Source organism: Filicampus tigris, chromosome 2, assembly GCF_054856515.1.
Source record: "Filicampus tigris isolate MCC_2025a chromosome 2, RoL_Ftig_1.0, whole genome shotgun sequence".
NCBI classification, from domain to species: Eukaryota; Metazoa; Chordata; class Actinopteri; order Syngnathiformes; family Syngnathidae; genus Filicampus; species Filicampus tigris.
Window position 1 is genome coordinate 14986676 of NC_141218.1, and position 26072 is coordinate 15012747.

Below are 26072 nucleotides of genomic sequence, written 5' to 3' on the forward strand. Positions count from 1 at the left end.
CTAGAGAGGTGCTGCTTTATCAAAATGAGTTGTCCTAGGATGACATGTTGCTCAACATCAAAGTAATATTAAGGTGTGTACTCAGATTTCCCCCAAAGTATGCTTCTATTTCATAAACGTGGGGATGAACCTGCCTTAAAATATAGACTAAAATTTATCTTGCCTGGCCTGTGAGCTCAGCAGCCTCACCAACTTGCTTCCTTCCCTCCCTCAAAATTGCTTTATGTGAGCAGTCTTACTTCGATAATTTTCATGAATAAGGGCGGCGGGACGCGGCAGGAAGGGTACCCAGGTCAAGGGTGGAGGGTTGCGGCCGGTCCGGCAAAAAAGGGTGAAGTGCCCAGCTCTGCAAATAAATATTTATATCTCTATTTATACACACCATACCCACACAAACAACTGTTTGAGCCTTTTTTTTTTTTTCAAATTGCCATCTTTATTTTCCCCATATGAAGAGCAAAACATAACTGACAGCATAAACTCAAAGACTATACAAAAACAAAACTGCTAAGAAAATACTTACCTAGGCTGTTCCTTCAGTGTGATTTAAAACAAGGCCAATCGGCTCTTTCAGCTTTCTGCAATTTAGAACTTTAGTTTCTTTGTCCAAATGACCATTCATGTTAATAAGCAGTGCAGCATCAAAAATATGAGACAACTAGACTGCAGATTTGGCGAAGAGAGATGTCATCACACCCAAAAAAAAAATTGCACATCTACTCCTTTTTTGTATTACATAACATCTTACGAGAAACTGGAGAGCAGTTGCAATCTCTGCTAAAATGAAATGTTTAAAGGTGAAAGAACTTGTGTAAGACTTAGAATTTCAATGGTGTGACATTCTCATACAAAAAAAAACATCATTGATCCTTTTATAAATAGAACTATAAGGGTCAGATATTTGCACCACAAGCTTCAATTAGTCCTGTACATCCACGCAAACAGAAGAGAACTACTACTGATCCAAGTAGTTAAATGTGTTCGCGTAATTGTCTCATGCGTTCCTTTACTGTAGTCTCAATCACAATCACATAATACAAAAGGTGATTGTGGGTGAGGGGGGTGGCGGGGGGTAAATGTGTCTGCGTTCTTGACACTTTGAGCCCCACTTAGAAGAGAATGTGCAACACAATCATTCACAGAAGAGGGCTGCGAGTAAACCATTCAAACTAGGATGCTCATGATGGTTTGGAATAAAGATGGTGGGGAGGAAACACTGCAGTATTTTGTGAATAAGTTGTGGGAGGGCTTCCAGTTCAGGCACTGTCACCAGTTTCTACTGTGTGGACTTGAAACATGTGTTCCGGCTTGCTGCCCTTGCTGTGGTGCTCCCACATTTGCAAGTAGAGCCTCTCCAGGTCCATCGTGTACTGCTTGGTGTTGAAGAGAGGACTACAGATGCGCTGCTTCCAAACACGCGCCCTAATCATCTTCAGGCTGCGAGAGGAAAAATAAAGGATCAATCAGTCCCAAGTTCGACAAACATTCTAAAAAGAAAAAAAAAAAAAAAAGGTTTTACAAGCTAGTATAACTTTTTTCTTACTATTCCATGTCAGATCCCAGTTTGACTGCTATGTCCTCATAGTCCTGTCGACTATGGGCGATGAGTTCCGGACAGCCAAGGCAGCTGAGTTGTGAAGCAGCCACTCGTGAGGCAAGCGTTTCACCTTTAAAAAGATGACAATTAGTCAATTGATATGCTTACAAAGAGAAATAGTGTGTGTGTGTGTGTGTGTTTTGTTTTGAAGAAACTGAAACCTCACCTGGCATAGTGACCATGGGTGTTCCAGCCCACAGAACATCCATGCCTGTGGTGTGACCGTTGCACAGCGGCGTGTCTAAGCACACGTCAGCTAGCTGACCCCTCCTAACATGTTCTTCTTTGGGGGCCACTGGTGAGAAGATGATGCGAGAAGCGGGGAGGCCCATGTTCTGAGCGTACTGCTGGATGTTGGGCTCACCCACCGCGGGGAACCGAAGGAGCCACAAGACACTGTTCTGCACCCGTTTTAGGATCTGTAGGAAAGAGGAGTTGCAAAACATGTCAAAAAGAGAATAAAAGGAACAACATTTGCTATCAATGTGTAGTGCAGAGTAGGGGCAGCTTACGTACATTGGCCCACATTTGAAGGGTTGGGGGATCAATCTTGTAGAGTTGGTTGAAGTTGCAGTAAACAATGGAGTCCTCTGGAAGACCATACTGCGAGCGGGTTGTCACTACAATTGTGCGCGGCACCTCCTCCCCCGTGGCAGCTTTATTGTTGATCTGAAAAGGGGGTGAAAATAATTATGTCTAAGAACTATTAGAGCAGTCTATCCCAAAGCATGTAGGGTTCCTCCACATTAAGGCAGAGAAAGTAGCAATAAATGTATACATTCATTATAACCAATGGTAAGCTGCTGGTTAACCCATTAAGGCCTAAAGTGCCTGGCTCAACAGCTCCCCAAAACCGCCTTTGGAATTACCCTTGAAAATCTTGACGTTTTCCCAGAAATTCAACACTTAAAATAATTAATATCTCAGCCCCAGTAGCAGACAGAAACATAATTCCAAAAGAATTAGAGCTTAGACATGTGGCTTGCACACAGGCAGTTTATCATTATTTACCGTTTCAATCAAAGATGTAAAAATAATGTGCCAGTGTAAGAGAAGCACTATTTAATTAAAAAAAATAAAAATAAAATCGAGTGGTAAATTACCATCCTCTATTCTGTTACAATGACGTCAATATCGTCATTGTCTACAAACCATATCATACCACGTTCGACTGGTTCAAAGTCCACAGGCGCGTCGTCTATATATCACTGCCATTACTTATTTCAGAGCTACCGGCAATCGACGGCGTCCGCCATTAGCCCATGGCTCGAAAAAATTCCACGACATCCTCTGCGTCTCGCGACACTCTCACGTGTACATTCTGATGCATTAAATTGGCTAAGAGACGGAGAATTGGATTAAAAGAAGGCACAAACATAACCGCTCTCCCGGCTTTTAAGGCAGAAAGGCGCAACAGCGTTCCCGGGTCTAGTGGTAGAAACGCGATTATGCGCTCCCGTCCTTAATGGGTTTATTGGGAAATTTTCAGAAAGTACTATTTTTTTGTCCCTGAACCATCAAACAAACTTAACATATTTCTAGTTAGGTGCAGAGCTACCACTCAAATGATAAAAAATGTGGAAAATGATTATCTTACTGTAATGCATACCTGTGTGGTGGCAAGGCCATTGCTGACGGTGAAGTTGTTGATGGTGACCTGTATTTGGCCTTGGTTGATCATATTAATGATTGCTTCAGCAGCCGTGTTCATGGGGATCACAGGCATAGACAACGCTCCATTTGTGTCTGTTACAGGTTCCTGATTGTTGTCACATTTCATCTGGCCAACAGAACAGCCAACCAAAGTTTGAGTTGAATGTTCATCAAATCTTCACAAACAAAAGTCCTCCCTTATTCAGCTGTCGGGAATAACTGTTACCACTGGACTAGTGCTCCACTTTCAACTGTGTTATTTAAGACAAATACTTATATTACTTTTCCGCCACCTTCAAAAATGTTATCTACCTTTATCACTTTGACATCTGGCAGACTGTCCAAGAAGGCCTTCAGATCAATGCCATTGAGAACGATGCGGTTGTCAAAGATGTGTCCGTTTGATTTGAAATCAATCACTGCCTTTTTCTGTGGGTACAAAACATATTGGCACAATCTTGTTAAAAAAAAAAAAAAAAACCCTAAAGAAAAGAAAAAGTGACAGCACATGTTGGCAGTACAAACCTTGAGATGAGGAAACATGTTGGCATGATCTCCAATGAAAAAGGTATGAGGCATGTAGGCAACCTTCTCAGAATATTGCTCAACTACTTCCCCAGGCGATGTCTCCTTGTCGGTGATGATGTAGTCCATGAAGGGAGCGCCGCTGGTTCCAGGGTAACCTAGCCACATAGCCTAATACGGGGGAGAAAACAAATGCTTTTTTTTTTTTTCTTCTTTTAAACACAAAGTAAAACAAGAGTCACTCTTTGAGACAATGCCAAGATGAAGCTTGAAATAAATAAGCATCAACATGTCAAGATTACCTGAATAGGAGCAGGGCGGAGAGCAAACAGCTCATTTCTGGCCCCTTTGGTATAACCATTCATGTTGACCAGAATGTGGACCCCATCCTGATGAATGCGATCGGCTGCTTTGCCATTACAAGGAATCTACAATAGAGATACTAGTATCAGTAAAAAGCTTTTTAAATTTTATTTTATTGATTAGCTCATTCATTGACATATTTGTCTTTTCACAGTCCAGCCATTCAATCCCAGCAACTCGTATATTTTTTCAAACGTTAGGGCAAAAGAGGGTCTGAAAATATCTGGCAGTGAATTAGTTAATTAGCAATGGCCTTTAAGAAATGCAATAAGTCACCTGTGATAGGTCTGTGAAATTATGAGCCTCTGCCACCACTTTCACTCTGAAGTTCGTACTGTCATCAGGGCTCAGCGCGTAGCAAAACACCTTGGGGTGAAAGGGAAATGTTAAGTAATGATTATATTCATTACTTAATGATCAAATATTTCTACCCAAACCCTACCAATGCTTCTTTGGGGAAAATCCAATGAGAAAACATTTGCAGCTTCAACTATCAAAATTAGTGTTAACAGTGAAGGTGACTCACCTCAAATTTCTCCGGATTGTGCATCCCAGGAATGGACTGCATCAAGTGGGAAGTCGGGTGGTTACCAAAATCTGAGCTGACATAACCAACACGCAGACGTCCACCGCTGGCGGTCAAGTCTTTTGGATGCTCGTAGGCTGGTTTGTGCAATGCATTGATCTGTTCAATAAGGAAACGTGTAAAAATGGCATGAGTCAGAGGGGTTCTTTTTAGAAGCGACACTTGGAAGTTGCATAATGCACTTTGCTAAAACAATATCAAACAATGGTTCTATTCAGTATACCCTCTTATCTGCAAGTCAATCTATGGTAGTCATTTCCACCAAGCCCCACCATCGAATAAACAACTCAAATGTTACTTGCTTTGAAGAGAGAACGTACCTTGTCCAGGCAGAGGTTTCCATGGCGTTCAGCAATGGCCTTGCGGAAGCCGTGAGAGAGTGGGTACAACATACTGTGATGAGGGTGCACAGATGGTAAGCGGTTCTTTTCCAGCTGGTCAGCAACAATGCTCACTAGTTTTTTCATCCGCTCACTATAATCCGTCCAATCGCACACAATCTAAAAAATTGGGAGAAATACCATAACTTGCAACAACAATGTCATATAGTAACACAATCTCAATCACTGAATATTTGGAAAGACGATGACAAAAAAAAAAACAAAAAAACAAACACCAACCTGCAAGCAATGTGCCAGGTTACAGTAAGCATCAGGGAAATCAGGTTTGAGTTTCAAGGCAGTGCGGTAAGATGCAATGGCCTCTGGGATGTTTCCAGAATCCTAACAGAACAACAGATTCATACATTCTTATTCTGAATATTACTCAACTAGCGCATTATTGCGCAAACATTTTGTCCCTTTCAATTCCTGTCATAGCGGAAAGGGTAATCCTATAGCTATAACTACTCATAACACCGCTAGACATAACATATCAAAAGGTAATTGGTGCAACAGTCAAAACTAAAGTCTAACAATGCATACTTTGTGTATTGAAGCCAAATTGCTGTGAGCGTCAGCGAAAGCAGGATTGATCTGGATGGCTCGGGTGTAGCACTGGAGCGCTCCTTGCACATCTTGCATTTCCTTCAGCGTGTTGCCCATGTTTGAGTAGGCGTCCGCAAAAGTGGGGCTAATTCTGTAAATCACGGATAAAGTGTTAGCACCTTCTGTGAACCCTCAGTGTGATCCGTGAACAGCATAATTATTGTTTACATCTAACGTGTGATCTGTGGTGTCTGTCATCTGACATTAGTGCATGAATACAAACCTGATGGCTTCCTTGTAGTGCATGAGGGCCTCTTGGAGTTTCCCCTGCTGTTGCAGGACACTGGCCAGGTTGGAATGAGCTGCAGCAAACTCTGGGAACACCTGGAAACATTGAAGCCATTTTGATGATCCTCTTCAACAGACATTTTACCCACTGGCTAACCCTTATCAAATCGTCAAGATGTACCTCCAGCGCTTTCCTATAAAGCTGAACTGCCTCCTCAATGTTGCCCTGCTCCCGTTTGATATTTGCCAAGTTGTTAAGGGAGTCTGCATGCGTCGGGCACAAACGCAAAGCTGTGTTGTAGCACTCTTCTGCCTCAGACACCTGGAAAGACATTGGCACAGTTTGCATTTATTCATTGACGTGTCGAATGATATCACAGATCTTTCACACTTCTGGTCAATTACGCCAAGCCGTGCCTGCGGTTGCCTTACATTGCCTTTCTCCTTCAGTGCATTTGCCAAATTGCAGTAGGCATCTGGAAAGTGAGGCTGCAGCTCAATAGCTCGGCGGTATGTGTCGATAGCCAGGTCAATGAGTCCTTGTTCATAGTAGACACAGGCGAGGTTGCCGTGAACAACTGCGTGGTTGGGACTAAGACTCAGGGCTCTCAAATATCCTGCCACAGCTCTGGAAACACAACATATGCTTCAGACTTGTATTTCATCAACAACACTAAATTGTGTGCAACTGTGTTATGTGTCTTCAAAAGTACATTTATTGTAATTATTTGACAACAAATTTTGTTACCTTATATGGGCTAGATAAGGAATACATACAAAATTGTCAGGACTGAAATGACTGACCTGTCAAAGATTCGGGCTTCCTTTAAAACATTTCCTAAATTGATGTAGGCATCAAGGAAATTTGGGTCCAGTGTCACTGCCTTAACAATTGACACACAAGTACACGTATATATGGGATTATCAACACATTATTGACACATTTCTTAGGAGGTGTTTGAAAATAAGCCACATACCTTTTCAAAATGGTGTATGGCCAACCATATCTCCCCCTGGGCATTGAATACACAGCCCAGGTTGCTCCAAGCCACTGCGAAGTTGGGCTGAGTCTCAATGGCTTTCAGGTAGCAAGCCTTGAGTTCCCCAATGGAAAAAGCAACAGGAAAGGAAGAGAATAGATGGAAAAGGGAAAGTATAGTTCGGAGAGGGGAGGACAAGGGATTGTAAAATAATTCAAAAAAAAAGGTTGAGAATAAAAGCAAGAAAAAAAAAGGGGCAGAGAAAGCAAAATTAGTGACTTATCTCCGGGAAAACAAAAAGTGAGTCTACAGCATGGGCTCGCATGCGCAAAAGTCTGCTGCGCTAAGCTGCAATGCTTTTTCCTACGCTGCGCAGATCCAACCAACACCTACACATCAGCCCTCATCGTGCAGTTATGGCCACAATTTTATAAGCTCAGTGGCAAAATTAATATTTCCCTTACAGTGCCCTTGAAACCGCTCTTTTGAGTAGGAACAACCAAAATTGCTACACTCTAGCATTCAGCTGAAAAACATCTGTGTGTATTCAAGCAACACGTCCTCTGAAGGCACGACAACGCACAACCTGCGATGGTGAACTGATTGTGCAGGTGATGGTCCCTGAAATGCGTGCGCGACAAAAATCACGCAGGCGCGCGGGGTGTTTGATTTGCCGCCACCACCACAATGCGCCACGCGTGCGCAGCCTCGCTCCTGGCAGAGGCCATCGCTTTGCTGCTTCGCTTGCTCAATGGCCTGGTGCAACGGCCACAGACCGACACCCTCTGGCAGAGAGCCCGCCACACCAGACTGGCAAACACTCACACCCACCATCTCTTTGAATAATTGCAGTTGAGGAAATATTAGCATAGCAACAGGAGCCGGATGCAAATGACCTGGGACATTTTGAAGTCGGTAGGGACCGTAAAGGGCAAATTTGCACATGACCAAAAATCTGAGAGAATCTGGGCATTTGGGAGCGAGGCTGGTTTTAAGGGTGGAGAGGTCTGCAACCAAGAGGCCATAAGGATTGGGGAAGGGGTCGCATGCTGGCGCGCTGAGCCTTTTTAGTGGCCTGGAGGGCATCGCTGCGCAGCCCCTGCGCTACTGTAGACTCACAGCGTAATATCTGCATCATCAGAGCGCTGCAACTCAATAAAGAAGGAAAAAATAAAAGAAAACTGGAAAAATAATCAAGAGTTATGTAAGAGTTAGAGCGTTCTTACTTGTTTTTCACCATTACGGCTTCCAAATCCATGTTTCTTTATACTTAATGTAGAACTCAGTAATTAGTATAAGCATATCTTAAAAATGCTTACTGTCATTTCTTTTGCTACTTTTTTTCATTTGCTCGTCAAGAGATGCCACAAGAGAGGAGCTCAAGCGTCAAGTGAGGTGGTTTTTCTTTTTCTGGCTGTTACAAACCCGTTACCATATTTTTGGACTTTGTCAGAGTGGTGGCCGCGGCTGGCTGGAAGAAGAGAAGACTGAGGCTGCCCCTAGTGTTCCTTTCCGCCGGGCACCTACGCAGGAAATAGTGTCACCCACCTGAAACCTTCTATACAACAATTTCAGTTGAGGAAAACCCAAAAGAGACAAATCAGAAACAACATTGTTAGTAAATTTGATATACAATGCATTTGTCTTTCAATATGGAAATGTATCAGGTTCTTCCAAAACACAAACATAACCAACTATATTTATTCATTCATGCAAAAAAAAAAATGTTGAGCTTCAAAGAAAACCCAAAAAATGCTTTTGGGGAGGGGGGAAGAAAGGCTTTGTGTGTTTGTAGGTTCAAGTTCTATCAGTTGAATGAATCCAATTTAGTTGCCACTACAGGAGGGCAGTTACTGGCTTGATCTTAAATATAATGAACTGATCCCCTTGCTTTGGGGAAATTACATATCTCAAGCAAAATGGAAGAAGAATTCATCATTGATTTTCTGCCTTTAAGCATTTTCAGGAAATATTTTACTGTTTAAAATGCTTTGTCCTGGCCTTCTCTCTTGAATCCTGGCCAATGGGGATAGGGAGAAAAGACTGTGGTTTATTTGGATCTAGAAGCCTCCACAGCTCTGAAATGAAGAAGTCATCGCTGCTGCTGCGCACGCCTATCCTTTTCGAACCGCATCTGACGCAGGTGGTGGAGTACAGATTGCGAGCTGTCTGCCTGACACCGATGGAAGGCACCACTGAAAGGTACCCGAGTTTGAACTTTTACAACTATATGGCTGGCTATTCAATGGCATTATAGAGAACATGGCATAGTTAGACACACAAGAATGGGCGCATTAAAAACCACTGTTGAAAAGCTGTACGGCAATTTGGGGGAGATGGGTGAAAGGTCAGGAAGACAGCTCTAGGCGCGCACACTCCACCAATCCTTAGCAAGCGCGCGGGGGGTGGAGCGACAGAGCAGAGGAGCTTGACACTCCCTGATACTCCATCCCCACTCCTTGAACCACCCCATCTAGCATAAAATAAGAGGGCCTGTAACCACTGAGACAACTGCACACCTCCAGATTTGACCCGGCCCAGGGAGCCCCATGTAAATCGGAAAAGATTTGACTTGGCAAATAGAAGCAGAAAAGAACTGAAGTGGCAAATAGGGGCCTAAAAGTTGTTAAGTGTGAATGGGAGGTGGGGAGGAAACAAGTATAATGTCCATTAGCTGGAGATAATACTGGAGTACAGTGGCTAGGTTACAAACCATCTTATCTTTAGCACTGCAAATATATACTAGTTACTTATCAGTTCATACATTCTTCACAGACCGAGCCAGCATTTTCCCCCCACAGTCAACTATCAAATGCATGGAAAAATTATAATATGTCAAATATTTGACTTTAATAGTCTTTCTTCCTTAAAGGTGAGGGGTGACCTCTTGTAAAAGGTCAAGGTAAACCAAAAGGAATTAGGAAAAAATGGTAATATATGGGGTTGAAGGGGGAAAAAAAAGTCTACAATACTGGGAAAACTAAAATAACCTACATTTAAAAAAAAAAATTTCTATAGAAAATGTTTTATCATAGAAATAACTAGAAATATTTATTAATTTATGTTTACTCACATGGGCTTTAGACTATTTATGGTCCAAAACTCCAAAAACTTTTTTTGTTTTAAAAAACAAGTACCAGTATGCAATGCACACTTCTACTGTGAGAGGAAAAAGGCAGTTTTCTGAAATACTATATGGGGCAAAAGATGAGGGTCTCTATTGCTAAAAAAAAAGAAAGAAAAAAAAAAAGAAAAGAAAATGAAAACATGTCAGTGGAGTAAGGATGGCTTTAGTAGGTGACGCTAAAATCAACACACAGAAAAACCAATCAAAGCAGCACATCATTTCAAACGCCAGACCAGGATGACATACCTTAGCCTCTTCCAAGCGACCAAGCGCTTTAAGCAAGTTGCCCAAGTCACTGCGCACACAGTAAAGATCCTGGGAAAGAGCAACAAATCTTCTCAATATTTTGCAAACAACTGTTTTTGAGCTCACTTTCGTTTGCTCTTGCTACCGATGACTTGACCCCAATTCAACGCGCAGCATTACATTACACTTACAGGGTTATACTGTAATGCAGACACGTAAGCCTGCACCGCTCCTTCCATGTCCCCCGCAGCGACCAGAGCTGCAGCCAAGTTGATGTATCCGTCGATGAAGTCTGGCTTGAGTTGCAAAGCATGGCGGTAATGTTCAATGGCCTCCTGAAGTTGTCCTCGCTCCTTGTACACGTTCCCCAGGTTGGAGTATGCCTCGGCCAGCATCGGGTTCTGTTTAATGGCCAGCGTACTGAAATGAGCTGACCTATTGGGTTAGAAACGGGACAGATGGGTCAGCAAGTGAATTTCTGGCACAAGCTGCATATAGTGAGAAGGGACAATAGCAGTATGTGAAATCTAGAGGATACATCTATCCATTCCCTCATATGGCCTTGTATGCTTATTTACTCATCTGCATACTGCTCCAGGATTTTTTTTCTCTCCAGGGGCTAAAGGAGGCCTGACCAATAAGACTGAGAAAATAATTTCGAAATATATTTTAGAATATCAAATAAAAGGCTGGAGGCGTTTATCTGAGACAACACAAATTTATGATGGGGCTATAGCACCCCCGAGCCCTGGTGTCGCGCCATCCCTGTCCAGTCTTATTTGGCCAACTGCACGCAAAGCAGCATGGCCGAAACAGACCGAAGTGGACCATCTTGAAAACAAATTCGAGTTTGGAATTCTTCACCCCACACCAAGCAATTGAGCATCGCACACCTACTGACACAACAGAAAAAATACAACACTGTATCGGGGTTTTGGGACTCCATATATAATGTACTGTATTTCATCTTGTATTTTATTTTTTTTGTAATTTTTTAAACAACAGTCAGAATAATGAGCAAATACAGTGAGAATCACGATATGTCGATTTCGACTTTTGGGGAAAATGTGCAGAATTAAAACACTTTGATTTCAAAACTTTCACCAGCAAAACCACCATCATTTGATCCAAAGTTAATCTGATTAGGACTCACAAGTTCACCTCCTTCCTATTGGAACTTCCTTGCATTAATAAATCTAATAATTTGACAACAGATTAAACTGAAGATCGATGCCAGTACACTGATCTCATTTAAGTCAAACTAACATCATGCAAGTAAAAAAAAAAAAAGTCACCCTGCTACATGTAAGACAATCATTTCATTATGAAACCTATAAAGAAAGATCTTAGCCACCGTATCAACTGCTGGGAGACCGTATTTAATTCATGATCAAGCAAAACCCAGAATATGGTTCTTTGGTGACAGAGGAAATCGTGACTAGGAGCACCTCCACCGCAACCGTGTTGCATTGGACCCTTGACGAGCCCACCTCACCTGTCGAGCCTTCGGCATTGGAAGTGAATGGAGGACAGCAGCAGCAGCACGCCTGTGTTATCAGGCTCCTGGCGCCACAGCTGCATGCAATGGCGCTCTGCTGCCTCAAAGTCCCCTGACTGATATTCCCGATGTGCCAGCTCAGCCAACCCTTGGAAGGAAAGAATACGTTTTGTCGGTTCTGGAGCACCAACACAGCCCAAGGAGCGGGGGGGAGGGGGAAAACAAGACATTAGATGTGATGGATGGAAAATGGCAGACAAATGAAAAATAAATCATAAGTGTTGATAACAAAAAAACTCAACAGAAAACAAGATGGTGATTTTTTTTTTAAATTCAATAATAAAAAGGCGGTGGTTGTCCTTGGGGGTTACAGTAACATACAAGTGAGGAAACTGAACTCGTCAGTCTGTGGAGAGGGGAATTTTTCCATGCATGAATAACTGCTTCCACATAAAAGCACTGCAAAAAGACAGCTCGATAATGACTTTACTTAAAACGTGCTTGCTGCCGTTAATACATGTATCGGCTTTACTTAGAACTGACAAAATACATGCATGGGGTGAAAAAACAAATTTGGGAGTGGGACAGCATGGCATCATTCATTTACAGAGAGGCTTAGCACAAATGCTCAAGTATTGCTTTTACATTAAAGCGCAGAAAAGTAAATAAAAGACAAATTCACATCAACCATAGCACGCTTGACCATAACACAAATGTATATTACATAATCAGTGCTGAATCTGATAATACGGGCTTGTCGGTAAAAGAACACTACGATACATGATGCAGAACAAAATCTTGACGTTGTACCAACTCAGTCACATCAACGATCAAAATGACGACCCGTTCCTCGTTTCCCCCCCATTTCTTACGCCATTTTATCTTTTAAAAGAAAACCAACCTGTGCTGTCAGCCACGTTCCCCACGGAGGTCGTCATCTCCTCGGTATTCGACTCTTGCACGGTGGACGTCAATGTGTCAGCAGCCAAGTTAACAGTTTTAAGAAGAAAAACGTGCGACCGGGCTGTCGTCTTTGTCCAACAACGAGCAGCAAGCACGTTGCTAGCCAAACGGCGAACCGTTACCTTTAATTTTCGTCACGTCACGCGCTACTACGTCAAAGTTGTAGCCAGCACCTGGTTGAAAAATAGTTAGCCAATTCAAGTCGATACACGATAAGAATTCTGAGTTACATTAATTGTATTTTTTCAAGCTAAAGCTAGCTATAGCTTCGTGACTCAACGAGTAGAAAATGGCGAAGTGGGTGTAACCAAATTTTGGACAGAAAGTAGTTCCACACCTTGTCGATTCGATGCAAATAGCGTGTAAAGCATCCAATAATATTGTATTAATATAAAATTTAATATTGATATGTACAATTTTAATTCATTTGTTGATTAACCACACAGTTTGTCTTTCTGAACAAAAAAATAGCAAAATACCAATGCGAACTATTACGCGCGGAAGTATACATTAGCGCAGTGATGATAAGGACAGCCACAGTGCCTGTGAAACCGATGCGCGAGGTGATCACGTGACAATCTAAAATAAGATCTGCGCAGATACTCAGATGGCAACTATCAATTGCCCACTAACCATAATCCATGTAAAATTCATAATTTATACACATACACCTATACTACACAATGCTATAAGTGTTACATTAACGTGCATAGGCATAGTTGGTCCAGGTTTTTTAGTAAGACAAAACAAACATGCACGCGCACGAACACGCTCACACGCAACACGCAAACACGCACCCATTCACACTTACACACGTACACGCACACAAAACATATTACTGTATTGTGATTGAAAATGTCAAATTGACCTGAATCATTCTGTGGGTACTATTGTATTGTGGTTCATTTATTAATATTAGAGTCGTTCAACTACGAATTACCACATTTTTACGTTGCCACCCACTTTTATATAAGTCACGAACAATAAAGCTAAAAGGAATTGTTAAAAGGTTGTCTTTGAAAATATGTACATAGTATTTTAAACATACACACGAACACAGTAGTCAGTTACAATTACAGTAAGCGTTTGTATAAAAAAAAAAAACATGAACATTTAATAAAAACTAGTGAATCGTATGTTGGTACCGTTATAAACCAAGGTGCCGCTATATTTTTTCCCTACCTGTCCGCGACCCACCCAAAAGGACTCCACGACACGCTTTTTTGATTCCTGACCCACGAGTATAACTGCGCTAAAGTGTGAACCTGCAAAAGGAACAAGCAAGTGTAAAATAAAATACGTACAAGAACTTCTTTATTGTTGTAAATATAAATACGTCTGTATGAACATGTGCCACTTTTTTACTAGTATTTCTTTTGATATTGTGTTGTCAATTTTCTTTCTAGCTATTCTTCAGTCACAGCCCAATGCAGAAGTTCTTAATGTGGGCTGTGAAAGACCTTTATTCCAGTATGTCTTGTACATACTTATTGAGGACTAAATCTAAATGTGCATTTATTTCCACATTTATTTTTATATTTATTTTTTTATTTTTTGTTATTATTGTATTTGTTTTTACTTTTGATTTTATATTACATATTTATTGTTCTTCTTATTTCCATATATATTTTTTCATTTATTTTTTTCAATTATATTTTTTATTTTCACTTTATTTATTTTTGAGTTTGGCAGTGTCGGTCCTGCAGCACAGAAGTAAATGTTATTCGAATGAGAAGGTGGTCCAAAATGTTTAACAATAAAAAATAAATAGCAAAGCAAATGTGGAAATAAATACAAAAATAAATATACAAATACAGGTTAAATATCCTTTTATATTTTATTTATTTCAATTATTTTTTCAATATTTGGTTTTATTTTCATTTTTATTTATTTTTGATTTTGGCAGTTTTGGTCCTCCATACATACTGTGTTGTTTTTTTGTGTTGTTATTCGTGAAATGATTGAATAAAAGCTATAAATACTGGAATTGGTTCTTGCCTCGGTTTTATTCAAATGAAGTACAACAGAATGGTCAACAGGGGGCATTCTCTGTAAAGTAATTGGAAGTAAACAGTTCCGGGGACCTGTGAAGACCGTATTGGTGTGTGGACTGTGGGGTCCTCGGTTTTCGTTATTGCAAGTCGGAAGTAAAGACCTTTAGATCATAAACATAAAGCGATCAAATGAAACAGTAAGTATGGCGAAAAGTGAGAGTGCCGGTGTAGGCCTACCGCTTGAGTCATGAAATTACGAAATCACCCACCGCACAAACTACTTCATTGTGCACCGTTCATGACCTCACAAATGTCCCAATTACAGTAAATATTAACATGAAACCATAAATACAAAACAAAATAGTTATAAGTGAGCGTCCCATCCTGTGAAGACAGTAATCTCCTATGTATGTCGCGACTGTGGTAAACCGAGGACCCTCTGTAGAGTATTGCCTCAATGTATGTTTACATGATCTTGAGGATAGTTTACACATCTGAAAGCAATTTCATGCACGGCTACCAAGGCTATTATAGTTAACGAAAACTAACGATAAAACAAAAATTGAAAAAAACCGTTTCGTTAATGTAATAAATCAAAACGAAAATGCTTTTAAAAACAAAAAATAACTCAAACGGCATCTTACGTTTATAAAACTAACTGAAACTCTCTCTAATTATAGTAAAAATGTCCTTTGGTTTTGTCAATTAATATCATACATGAGCTTTCTGGGTTCATTTTTACATGTATTTATTTTGGTATTGATACACAATATTTAATACTACAACTAATATAAACTAATTAAAATGTACAAACTTGCTCTAAAAATTTTAAAAAGCAAAAAGTCAAACAAAGTAAAAACTATAATGAAAATTCCCAAACTAAACTACCCTCACAAAACGTTTCAGGGTGGTCTTTGGGTGAAATTTCAGCATGAACCTAATATGCACTACAGGCGAACTCAATCTGACCTTCTTTTAACTTTTGGCTTTACACAAAGTGTTCAATGTTTCAGAACATTTTGCGTAACTTGCTGTTCTCTAACAAGGGATCTAAATGGCAAAAGTCACAACAGGTGTTTGCTCTATGACTGGACCAATAACAGGTTAAACAAGAACTGTTATGTAAACAGTTTTCATCCTGCATTTTGACACCATGAAACCAAAATGAAACTGAACAACTAATCAACAATACCTTGCCATTGCAAGGCTTCACACAGGCAGGCCTTATCGGAGTGTCATCAGCAGGTTGCAACAGAGACTTGGAAGAGTCACAGAAAGGCACAGAAGTAGACATCATGGATTAAAAACCTGTTGTGAATTTTGCCATTCAGCTCCTTGTTAGAGAGCAAGTTGAAAAAAAAATGCAACGGTTAGACGTGCATTCAAACCTTTACAATTTAAATGAAGTTCACACGTCGGCCTAAAAGTTTATAGTTCACCTGAAAGCCGAATATCACTAATTTAGTATACTCATGTATTAGGTCACCAACATGCTGATATTGTTTTGATCCTTGTTTCACTTCATCATTTTTTTTTGGACTCCACATGCAGTCATTAACATAGCATTCTTCCTTGTATATTTTGAAAAGGGGGGTTTCTGCTTTCTGCACCCCAATTTACCATATTGTTCCCCAGTGGGAAAATAGCTGACATCATTGCCCCGTTGGATTGGCTGTGTGTGCTCAAACGGGCTTTGGGGTTTGTGTACTTTTTCCACACGTTTCTTTCCTTTGCTCTCACCCTTCACACTGCTTTCACGGTCACCCGATGATGTCATGCAGTTGCAGTGTATGTGTCGATTCCATCTGACGTGCTTTATTTTTGTGCAAGCCCCAGCCTGGCATTCAGGGGGTGAACACATCTTCTCTCGCACATCTAAAGGGTCGGTGACAGCTCTCCGCAACAAACCCCGCTTTCTTTCACACGGGCTATTTTTGGACGCACGAGAGAGCAAGAGGTTCAGTAGCTCACTGGTCAGTTTAAACCGGTTGTTATTAAAATGCCAATAATTCATAGCATTGACTGAAAATGTCCCCAACTTAATTGCTGCTTCTCAATGGGTGGCCTTAATTTCAACACACTGGATAAGATCCAATACAGAATGATGACCCACATTATTTAAGACTGCATCCATTGATATGTGAATACAGTTGATTTGACGGTTGAGGGAGTTCATTTGTTAAGATATATTACACCGTGTGCATACTCATGTCTCAAAACTTGGGTCTGTTCAATAAATGATCTTGATTTCCAAAGAGGCTTTTAAGTCAGATCTCCATGATTGCTTTTCTACCTTAGATTTGCCTGTGGTAACCCTTGGCAACCAGTCCAGTCCATCTCCCCCCCCAAGTCAACTCGGATAGGCTCCAAATCACATGCAACACTATTGGAGAAGTGGTACAGAAAATGCTTGCATGGTTGGGGTGGAAGAAAAACCAGTTTGAATCAGACAATTGGTTTCAATTTAAAACATGTGAGTGCATCGAATCGAACCAATTGTTCCAATTTAAAATGTACTGTCATTGAATTGTACTGCACGCCTTGTATCAAGGTATGTATTGAATCACCTTTTGTCAGAATCCATCCATCCATCCATCATCGATACCGCTTATCCTCACCAGGGTCGCGGGGCGTGCTGGAGCCTATCCCAGCTGTCTTCAGGCAGTAGGCAGGGGACACCCTGAATTGGTTGCCAGCCAATTGCAGGGCACACAGAGACAAAACATCCACCCTCACAATCACACCTAAGGGCAATTTAGAGAGTCCAATCAACTTACCATGCATGTTTTTGGAATGTGGGAAACCGGAGTACCCGGAGAAAACCCATGCAGGCACGGAGAGAACATGCAAACTCCACACAGGGAGGCCGGAGCCGGCACCCACGACCTCTGAACTGTGAGGTGGACGTGCTAACCAGTCGATCACCGTGCCGCCCACAAATAATTAGTCCCTCACTAATTTTGCAGTAACAAGCCACTCTAACAAAGAACATTTAGTTCAAGTTCAACTTTATTGTCAGATGTGTTGTCCATACATACATGACATACTACAACATACCTGAAATAGCATTCCTCTAAGACAGGAGTGTCCAAACTCGGTCCTCAAGGGCAAAGGTGTTTTCCATCTATCCCAGCTACAACGCACCTGTTTCAAGAGATCATGATCGTTATCAAGCATCTTCAGAGCTTGCTGATTAGCTTATCATTTAAATCAGCTCTAAGACCTCGCGGCCAATCGCGGCTGACCTGTTTTCTGAATCTGAGCTGTGATTGGTCGTTGTGAGCAGTTGTGATGTCATTTTCAGTCGACAGAAGACAAAATGGCCGCCCAAAGAGATGGCTAAAAACTTGTGCATTTTGCTGCTTAACTTATATTCCACAAACGCAAAATTAATCAGGAGGCCGTGTTTCAACTCGTGGGCCTGCTGGGAACATATCCTTAAAAAAAATATGTTTGGGTTGACTTCCGCTTTAAGTCATCCACGTTGTGAAGAAGTATTGATGGATCTATTTGGTAAAAAAGCGTTAATAAAACAGAATGTTTTATAATTTAGATTCTTCAAAGTATGCACCTCTTGCCCAGACAACAACTTTGCACATCTTTGTGATGTGGATGATGCTTTATGACCTGGAATGACTTTCAGTTCACAGCTGTGCATTATCCAGAGTTAATAGTTTGATTTCTTGACCTCTTGCATTTGAAGGAAATGCCACATTTGCAGCGCTTACAAAGTTGTTCATACTATAAATGACAACAAGAAACTCATTGCATCATACCCTCTCGAACTGAGCCGTACCAAATTGAATCGAACCGTTCCACTGTAAAATGAACTGTCCTTGAATCGTACATATCACACCCCATGTATCGAGATACGTAATGATCATATTGTTTATTGGAGAAATCCACACCCCAAATGGATGGATATTAAAATTTGCTCAAAAACACCTCCAGCTGTTTCACATACAAATTGTTCAGGGCCTGGAGCCATTCCCAGTTGAATTAGGGAGAAAGGGCTTGTTGGCAATCTGTGAAAGGGCATTTGTGAAGAGTGCATTAAATGTCAGGATGGACTTCTAACTAAAATTGCCGAAGTTGGTAGTGGGAAACGCTAACGAAACCCCGTTTCATATGATAGGCGGACCGGCCTATAGGCGGTTATCGGACAAAATGGCGGATAGCGGACGGCAGAAGGGCAGCCCGGCTGGAGGCCGTTCTAAACATTTGTTTCAATGCTGGAGTATTGAGTGAAGTATGCTAAACTCTGTGTTGTACAATTGAGACTAAATCATCAGCACTTCGCATAGTGGTGCACTCCATTTTGTCTCAGCAACTATGTGAACCACTACATTACTATTTCATCAAGTGCTCATATAATAAAATCTAAACTGCTCAAAGAAAGAGCCTTGTTTAGTAGCTTGGTTTCTTCTACATTGCAATACATGCAGCACGGCAACATGCAGTTCATTGTGCTTGTTTGTTTAGAGTTCAGACTTATTTTGGGCTTTGATCAAATAATTCTCAAGACCCGCGAATACTTACAAAATGTGAAAAAAGGCAGTCATATTAAATGACTCCCAGACACGTTAATCATTTCTAGCGGTTTGAATCATTTTCCAGGCCTTTATTTAAAACATTTGTCAGCTGCGGACTGATGTTTTATAGCCGCACATTTTGTCCTTAGAAGTCGTGTACAAACTATGCACCCCTGTAAACAGCTTGACTCTTTGAAGTTTGGCAAAAAAAATACATAGATATGTGTTGAAATTCATGGCGCTTTCCCAGTATGTGTTGTAAAAGAAACAGATTCCTTTTTAGTTTACGTTGCGTTGTGGTGAGGCCGTGACCTAGTGAGTGACATGAGGAGCTCTGACTCCAGATCAGTTTGACGGTTAAGGGGAAGTCAACCCAAACATATTTTTTTTCAAGAATATGTTCTATGCAAGCCCACAAGTTGAAACAAGGCATTCCGATAAATATTGCATTCGTGCAATAAGAGTTAATCCACCCGTTTTTAGCCATCTCTGGGGGCGGCCATTTTGTCACTTTTGTTGCTTGAAAATGACATACAACTACTCAGGGCTCAGGTAACGACCAATCACGGCTGACCCCGTTTTCTGAAGCTGAGCCGTGATTGGTCGTTACCTGAGCCCTGAGTAGTTGTGATGTCATTTTCAGTTGACAGAAGTGACAAAATGGACGCCCCCCCGAGATGGCTAAAAACGGGTGGATTTTGCTGCTTAATTCATATTCCACAACCGCAATATTAATCAGAAAGCCATCTTTCAACTAGTGGGCCTGCTCGGAACATATTCTTGAAAAAAATATGTTTGGATTGATTTCCACTTTAACCGTGTGGTTAGTTCAATGTTACCGTCAAATATCCTTTCTGGGATGACTAAAGTACATCAATGCGCCAATGACCGTTTTAACTGTGTCCATCACCGAGAGCAGAACAGGTCAGATCTCAGTTCCAAGGTGTCGAGGCCTGTCTGCTGATTTCCTAAAATCTCAACATTCCATCACTTGTCATCCATCGTGACTTCCTGACCCTTTTCTTTTCTCCGTCTTCTATTTTGGAGGATAGTTGTGGTGCTGTGGAGGACCCAGTGACACCCATGGTGACAGCAGCTGTTAGCCTCTGCTATCAGTTACACCAACTGATTGACATGACTCTCCAACCCTGCCCCATTCACTCTTTCCTCCAGATTTGACAGTGCAAATGTCTGACTTGGCCTGTTTGCGACTTCCGGCTCTTGGAAAGCAGTGCGTCACCGACACACTCCCTGTTTTGGAAAATTGTTATATCCTAACCACAGACATGTTTACTTATGACAAAGTACACCGCAGGTTTTCAATGAAAACTGTGGCCTCCCCTGACGGGGTAAAGGTTCTATCTCCCATGTAAAATAATTCTCTACAGGTAGAAAAGTCTACTTATCCCCGCTTTGCCAGATCTCATTTAAATCCACCCGAGGGAGCATCAGATGGCGTACAATCCCAGAGACGGTATGTCTGGGGTAGGGAGGGATTAAAGTAGACTCCCCCAGGCTATCTGGAGTATTGGAGGGGCTCTTGTATGACATTGTGGGGGTACGTTGTACAGTGTTCAACACACAAGAAGAATCACAACTTTAGAGTATTGGTTGCTTCTGCTGTTTCATGAGCTTGCAGCTCTGTTAGTCAGCCTTATTTAGTCGCACAAGCATCGACTTGCTTTATGAAGCACATTGTGGCAGTTCATTTCATGTCGACTTCATGTGCTTATTGTGAAGTCTCTGTTTCGGATGATCTTTTATCTGTAGCCCCAATACCGTTTTGTTTTGCATTTGTCACTACAAACCATATTATGTTTAGAGCAGCACATAATTAGCTAAATCTTTTTTTGAATTGTTTGTGTATGTTTTTTTTTTTTTTTTTAAATTGGTGACAGTGTATTTTGCAGCAAGAAATGAAAAAGACACAGGGGGAAATTACCATGGTGTTTTAAGCAATAAAGTAAAGAAATTTCTTTTTTTTAAATTACTTTTCACATTTTGGAAAAAAGTAACAATAACAAAATAAGTCACCTATTCTGAATAGTAGACACATAACCAGTGTTCTAAATGTTTGTATAGCATATAGTTGTTTGAATGCTCATGATTACATTAATTGTTTCCTCAAAATTGTCCAATACTGTATATGAAACAGATGTTTTAAATATCAAAGAACATGGCAAATTTGTTGCTGTTTTTTAACCCCTTCTTAGAAAAGTAGTTTGCTATGTACAATTCCCCTCCAAAAGTTACTAATTTAACAATTAACAATTCATGAACTCTGAATTTGGACAGAATATGTATCATTTTGACTTACCATGCATACTATAATGTCCTTGCTTGATTGTGACAATATACAATGTTAATCACTGTGAAAAAATGCAAAATGTAGAAAAGCGCAAAGTCTGTCTAATGGCATTAATTTTGTATTGTGTGGTTATGTGCAGTCGTCATCAAACACCGACCATATAATATTAAATCTCATCTCATGCATCCTTGGTTGGGAATCCTATCACTGATGCATGTTTAGAGCAATCATATCATGATGTCAGATGGAGATAAAGTCAGCTGGAATAGGCTCCAGCACGTTCGTGCCGCTTGTGAGGATGAAGCGGTTCAGAAAATGGATGGATGGATGCAATGTCATGTTTTGGGCTAATACTTACTGTACATTTACTGTAAACAGTAAGTTCGGGGAACATGCTGTATTCATAACGTACTAGGAGTAAAAATGTGTTTCCCTGTTGAGCTCGCCCCTATTCTACCAAAAGTATCAATCGCTATTGGCTTTTCTGCATCATTCAAGTGGCCTGACAGTTACAGCGTACAGTAATTGAACCACGGCCAGCCCTGAGCAAATAGGACTAGTGTTGTATGAGAAAAAAACGTTGTGAAACCTTTTATCCAGAAAAATGGATCATCCATCACTGACCCCACTCCCCTCGTGGTGCCCCTCTCCTCCCACAGGTTGCGTAACAGGCCCTACCTTGTGAGTCAGTCATGGTGAGGGGAACTTTTTGTCCGGAAAGAAGGTCACCACCAGAGAGTAGAAATCAGCCTCTTATTGGGCTGTGACTACAATACACCACTGTGTCATCCAAAAGCCAATTGTGCCCATCTTATGCCGTTTGCGAGGAAGAGGGTGTGTTTGAGCCGCGTTAATGGCAACCAATCTCTGTACGGGTTGACAGTTCTTATGTCAGAAGTGATCAATGACGGTCTTCATGTGGGTGTGAGAACTATTCCCTTCTGTCTTATTGATGCAGGCTCAAGTTATATAACAGCACACTATGTCACAATAAAGGATTAGAACTTCTTTGAAAAGATAAGCTTTATGATATTAAGTGACCCAGAGCTGTTTTTCTATCTTTGGTGTTTTATAACTAAGTTAATTACCGGTATGTCATTTACTATGATCGGTTATAGCAACTGAAGCATACATCAACAGGCTTTTATGTGCCTCTCACATAGTGATTCACGTGTTCCTCTCGCACAGTTATTATACTGAACAGTTATTTACTCATGCAGTTGTTTGAACAGTTTAAATCATATCTGTCTTTTCCCACCCAGTTCTTTTCCTTTCCAGGTATCCTGTTTATATGATTCACAGAGTCGCAGAAATACTGCGGAAATTGGGACTAGCTTTCCACAACTAATTCTGCTTGTATACACAGTAGGTTTGTTTCTTTTAAATGGCGATAGAGCATTTTGAAAGAGCGTTACAACGTTTAACCAAAAATTTGACCTGAGGTCATATCAGGGCAAATGAAGTGTCGATTTGTTCATTATATGTGCATAAGCGTCCGAGTCGGAAATGGGCCGGACCACAGCGACTGTGAAAGGAACAGGGAAGGAATTGGGAGGAAAAGGCGTATCTGCACCCAGTTGACCACTACATCCCCTACACTTGCCAGGGGCTGTAATAAAACAAGAGGCAATAGACACAACACACACATAATGGACGATATAGCAAAGTGCGGCAATAATTAATGCACTTGCATTATCTGCGCCGCCATTTGGGATGAATTTACAACCTTTGGTCTTGCTTTTTCTTCTAATCAGTGTGAGACAGCGTAAGGCAAGACCACTTTGACTTTAGGTCCTCCAAAACCGTGCTGCTCTGTCTGTTCTTTTGTGCTGTCCGGGAAGTTAAAAGCCACTGAGCATCATGTGGTAACATTCTTTTGACCTTATTAGTTTAAAATATTTTGGTGTGTACTACGCTTTAGTCTGTCCTATTGACTCAGTTATTCCACAGAGGGGGGCGACAACGTGGGATTACATTCAGGCACAGCTGTCTGGTGCCTAGGTCAGTGGTGTCAAAGGAGGAGAGCAGAGGTTATTGTCGTTTATTCCATCAAGACTTTCCTGTGTTGTTTTGTATTAATGGCCTTCTGAAGGTTCTATCCATGTTGAAACATCACAGGAAGATTTTTCAAAAAAAAAAAAAAAGTAATCTAGCATATTTTCTAAAAAAGCCATCTTGCATATTTTGTTTTGATTTCTGCAATCTTGCAGATTCACACGATTACATCCTTTTTGCGTTATCTCTTGGGAAAACAATTACAGGAACCACAGACACTTTTGTCCTGCTGACTGTATGAATGAAAAGTGAAAACAATGTGAACTCAAAACTGTGTCCAAGTTCAGGAACTTCCCTTGGCACAGCTATGCTTAGCTCAGATAAAATTTATAGGAGGTTAGCTTTATGATTCCTGCATGACTGAAGTCAACATGCACTCGCAATACAAGTTGCGAGGATACAATAAACACTGTGATAGGCTCAAGTTTCCCCCTTGAAAGGACTGGACGGTTTAACATAAGAATTATTCCCTCCAGGGTCCATCCAGGAAGCAGACATGGCAATAAAACGTTCTGGATAGCAGATTCAGAAGTGAGGGTCAATGCGGGAGTGCATGAGGTGCTGACCTTTGACATTGTCATCCCACAGTTGCAGACTACAAGTCTTCAAATCCAAATCAATTAAAAGTCCATATTATACGTTACTAAATAATAAATCAAACATTTTAGGAAAATCCCAAATGTGATGGCCATTCTACAATTAAAGTGCTTGTTCAATTTTTATGTACCGTATTTGGTCCGCTACATTTGCCTTGTAGATATACGGCATTGTTTGTGTGGTATCCAATGTGTGTAGAAAAGGTTCATATGATGCAGTAAGTACCAAGCGGGGCCTTCCTAAATCTTCCCACAATTTTGGAAGCAAATTGTCAAACACCAAGGGGAGGTGTGCTCCAAGATTTTAACTGTATTGCACATCGTTCTGCAGTTATATTTGCAAAGCAGGAACACAAAGGTTTCATTACAACTCCTACAGTCCAAGGACCTAGGCATGAAAGGCCTACTCTGTGCCCAGGCCTACGCCCCAGGACCACCCAGCCCTGTTGTGCCACATAGTAGCTTCTCACTCTACTTTGATGCCCACATTGTCACTATAGAAGCAATCAGCCGTGTTGTGTTTATGCTTGACCACATCCCCGGCGAGGGCTAGGCATTACGACAGCCATGTCTAATATGTGACTCCTCTTCGGGTCGCTGGAGATAGTGTAGCTGGGATGCATGAAAATCTACAGTAGGGTATTTTGTGCAACGATACTCAAAACATAAACGATGCTAACGCAAAAGCTGAGAATGACAAAGATTTCTTGAATACAGTAGGCTGTAAGAAAAGGAATGGCTTACTAAGCCGATGAAGTGTATTATTTTGAAAAGAACCAATTTCTATACCGCTTTCAGGTTCACATATTAAGACTCGAAAGAAGCTGTTTTGCATCGCAGTTTGTGAGACAAAATTAGCATTTTGCGCCCCATAAAAGCATAATGCGTAGCTAAACTGAGAATCACAGATTTTTTTTTCTGGTAACTGAAGTAGCAAGTTGGTCCCAAAAACCTTTGCTGGGCTTGACGTACACACGTCAAGTAGTTGGAGGTTGATTCAAGCTCGGTGCTGTTTACACCACACCACCGAATTAGTAACAAGCTTTGGCTGGCTACTAGTGCATATGCGGGTAAGCATGTTTCTGGGTCGCTAAATCAGTAATCCTCGCCTCCATGACAGCGAATAAGATACACTTCTGACTAGTATCGTTCTTACGAAGGGCTGATGTGGAACGACAAAGAAGCCATGCTAATTGCTAAAATAATCTTAGATTAACATGTAATGATGACACACAGAAATGAAGTGCTTGGTTGATACTTGATCAAGTACACTTTTCACAAGTCTGGCTCTAACCGCATCAAAGCGGAGCGCATACAACTTAGAACAACAAAATAGCAGGCAATTTAATAAGTGTCCTATTCACTATGCTACACATCTTAACAGGACAGAAACCAGAAATGAATTACACTACGTTATGGCATCCGTAAATATTTAAAATAGCAGTTATTTTATTGGTCTGTTTTTGAGTCCTGAGTTTTTTTTTTCACTGTTGAGGTGATGTCTACAAAATAACATTAGGCTACTGTAGATTTGATCTTTTTTTTTTTTTTTTTTTAAATCAATGTAGCTTTGCTAAAAGACCACACAGCCCATTCCGAAACATGAAGTTTAAACTGAAATTGCCCCACTGAAAATGCTTCCAGAAAATAAAAAAAACAGTCGCTCTGCACACTGTAAATTTAAGAAATAAAAACTGCTAATTATATAAAAAAGAAAACTGGTTGTTCCTTCGTTATAGTGCCATTATTTTATTGTTTATTAAAACCCCTATTAAAAGCTCCAGTTCTCTAACCTGGAAAGAATTGCTCCTCAAAATTAAGAATTTGCTCCTCAA

At 40.9% G+C, this 26072-nt stretch overlaps 1 protein-coding gene across 4 annotated transcripts; it reads right to left on the bottom strand.

The window, feature by feature from the left end:
* Positions 1-1047: 1047 nt before the first annotated feature.
* On the bottom strand, positions 1048-22512 carry LOC147151542 (UDP-N-acetylglucosamine--peptide N-acetylglucosaminyltransferase 110 kDa subunit). 4 transcript variants are annotated; one of them, XM_086057447.1, is made up of 24 exons: positions 22265-22512; positions 17804-17890; positions 11787-11937; positions 10483-10726; positions 10292-10360; positions 8351-8441; positions 6916-7032; positions 6743-6822; positions 6371-6566; positions 6120-6260; positions 5934-6034; positions 5648-5801; positions 5345-5446; positions 5045-5224; positions 4665-4823; positions 4415-4504; positions 4078-4203; positions 3776-3946; positions 3563-3679; positions 3207-3377; positions 2114-2266; positions 1764-2016; positions 1544-1667; positions 1048-1437 (listed from the first exon to the last, which is right to left on the bottom strand). In XM_086057447.1, exons 2-24 carry the CDS (start codon positions 17813-17815, stop codon positions 1257-1259), a joined length of 3183 nt encoding a protein of 1060 aa, XP_085913573.1. In that variant the 5' UTR covers positions 17816-17890; positions 22265-22512; the 3' UTR covers positions 1048-1256. The 4 variants fall into 4 exon arrangements, with proteins under 4 accessions (XP_085913573.1, XP_085913600.1, XP_085913591.1 ...); XM_086057474.1 differs by lacking the exons at positions 8351-8441; positions 22265-22512 and having other exon boundaries at positions 17804-17822; XM_086057465.1 differs by lacking the exons at positions 8351-8441; positions 17804-17890; positions 22265-22512 and adding an exon at positions 12691-17358.
* Positions 22513-26072: the final 3560 nt, after the last annotated feature.

What these genes read in the sequence shown, in the direction of transcription:
- LOC147151542 (XM_086057447.1), bottom strand. An exon ending in CTGCATTACAGTATAACCCT is followed by an intron (nt 10,361 to 10,482) that starts GTAAGTGTAATG and finishes GCTCTTTCCCAG; the next exon opens with GATCTTTACTGTGTGCGCAG. An exon ending in GAAGCCCGAATCTTTGACAG is followed by an intron (nt 6,567 to 6,742) that starts GTCAGTCATTTC and finishes TTGTGTTTCCAG; the next exon opens with AGCTGTGGCAGGATATTTGA.